At 37.6% G+C, this 1,339-nt stretch overlaps 1 protein-coding gene across 1 annotated transcript; it reads right to left on the reverse strand.

The window, feature by feature from the left end:
- Positions 1 to 131: 131 nt before the first annotated feature.
- Positions 132 to 1,333, reverse strand: LOC111670133 (CST complex subunit STN1-like; the record flags this gene model as incomplete). The annotated part of the gene is made up of 3 exons (XM_023426733.2): positions 1,053 to 1,333; positions 488 to 583; positions 132 to 209 (listed from the first exon to the last, which is right to left on the reverse strand). Coding segments are annotated over exons 1-3 (307 nt in total), but the record flags the coding sequence as incomplete, so codon positions are not given.
- Between the last annotated feature and the right edge of the window lie 6 nt (positions 1,334 to 1,339).

Consider the following 1,339-nt stretch of genomic DNA (forward strand, 5'->3'; position numbering starts at 1 on the left):
AAATCATTTTTCTTTTGGAAGTCAACTTGTAGTGATCTGGTGATTCAGTATACGTCTGCTTCTTCTGGGGTGCAATACAGATCTTAACATACAACAATGCTAACACTGAAATTAAACACATGCAAACTCACATTTACCAGGATCCTCCTCCTCTTTTAACTGGTATTTTTTCCAGCACAGGCAGTTTATAACACCAGTACCATCATCCACTGTGAAGAGATGAAGAGATACTCAGAATCAGACAAAGACTGTTGTTTTGCTCATAGGATATGTAAATCAAAAACTGGGGCATTGTCACAAATGGAGACTGCGCTTTATCCATGAGCTGTCACTGTTCAGCTGACACTGCCATAGTGCGTCAGAATATTGCCAAAATACTTACATCAATACATAACTGACATACTCACACATACACACGAACTGCACTTGCAAGTGGTTGCTGAAATACACAATCATTCTGTTCCACACAGGAACTCAGTAAGATTACCTCCATAACAGAAGAAGTCTTCTCTTTCTCTCTTGTAAACTACTGTCCCAAGTACATCAACTTTGTAGACTGGATGTGAGTTGTAAAAGTAAATACCTGTGAGACATACACAGAACAAAAACAATAATCTAAAAAACATCAATTTATATAATTGTCAAGATCGGCTATCAGTAATTTCATCCAAAAACTGGCTTAGTTATTAAATATGTAACGTATAAACATCTTTAAGGGCCAAGTTAAACTTCACAGTAACAGTGATAATATTGATTAAAAATGGTAAATCAAATGGAACAAAAACAACAGGATATATAAGTTATAGACATGCCAGATAGAAAACAAAGAGAAATATCTGATAAAGTTCTTCATGAGCTTTCAAAGTCATTAGCTAACTAGGTAACATTGAATATTACAGTAATTAATTACAGTTTGCAGCTACATTGGTAAGTTAGTTAGCTCTTGGGCAAAAATATTAGGACCTGTAATGTGAACGCTCCATAATAAAGACTAAGCAAAAAGCAAGTGACTCTAACAAATTGAGAGTCTATAGCTAGGTAAGTGTTATTACCTGGCACCTGTGTGGACTCTGTCATCTGCAGGATGTCTCTGACATACAGCCTGGCAAAGGCAGAAAAGATTGGATCCAGTCCCCATAACATAGAGGGAGGTTCTTCTGCTGGATCCATCGTAGTTGCCTGCATTTCAGCATTAAAGCAATTTACCACCTTTTCTGTTCTGCCCCGTTGGGCTAGCAGTCCCTAGCAAGAAAGTAAGCTAGCTGCAGTGTCTTGAGAAGTGACTAAGTTTGTCACGTCACGCGTTAACATTAACATCTATCTGTCATTTACGTTAGCG

The sequence above is a fragment of the Seriola lalandi genome, unplaced genomic scaffold (genome assembly GCF_002814215.2).
Source record: "Seriola lalandi dorsalis isolate HSWRI2012SDOR001 ecotype SW California unplaced genomic scaffold, Sedor1 jcf7180002005550, whole genome shotgun sequence".
In the NCBI taxonomy this organism is placed as follows: Eukaryota; Metazoa; Chordata; class Actinopteri; order Carangiformes; family Carangidae; genus Seriola; species Seriola lalandi.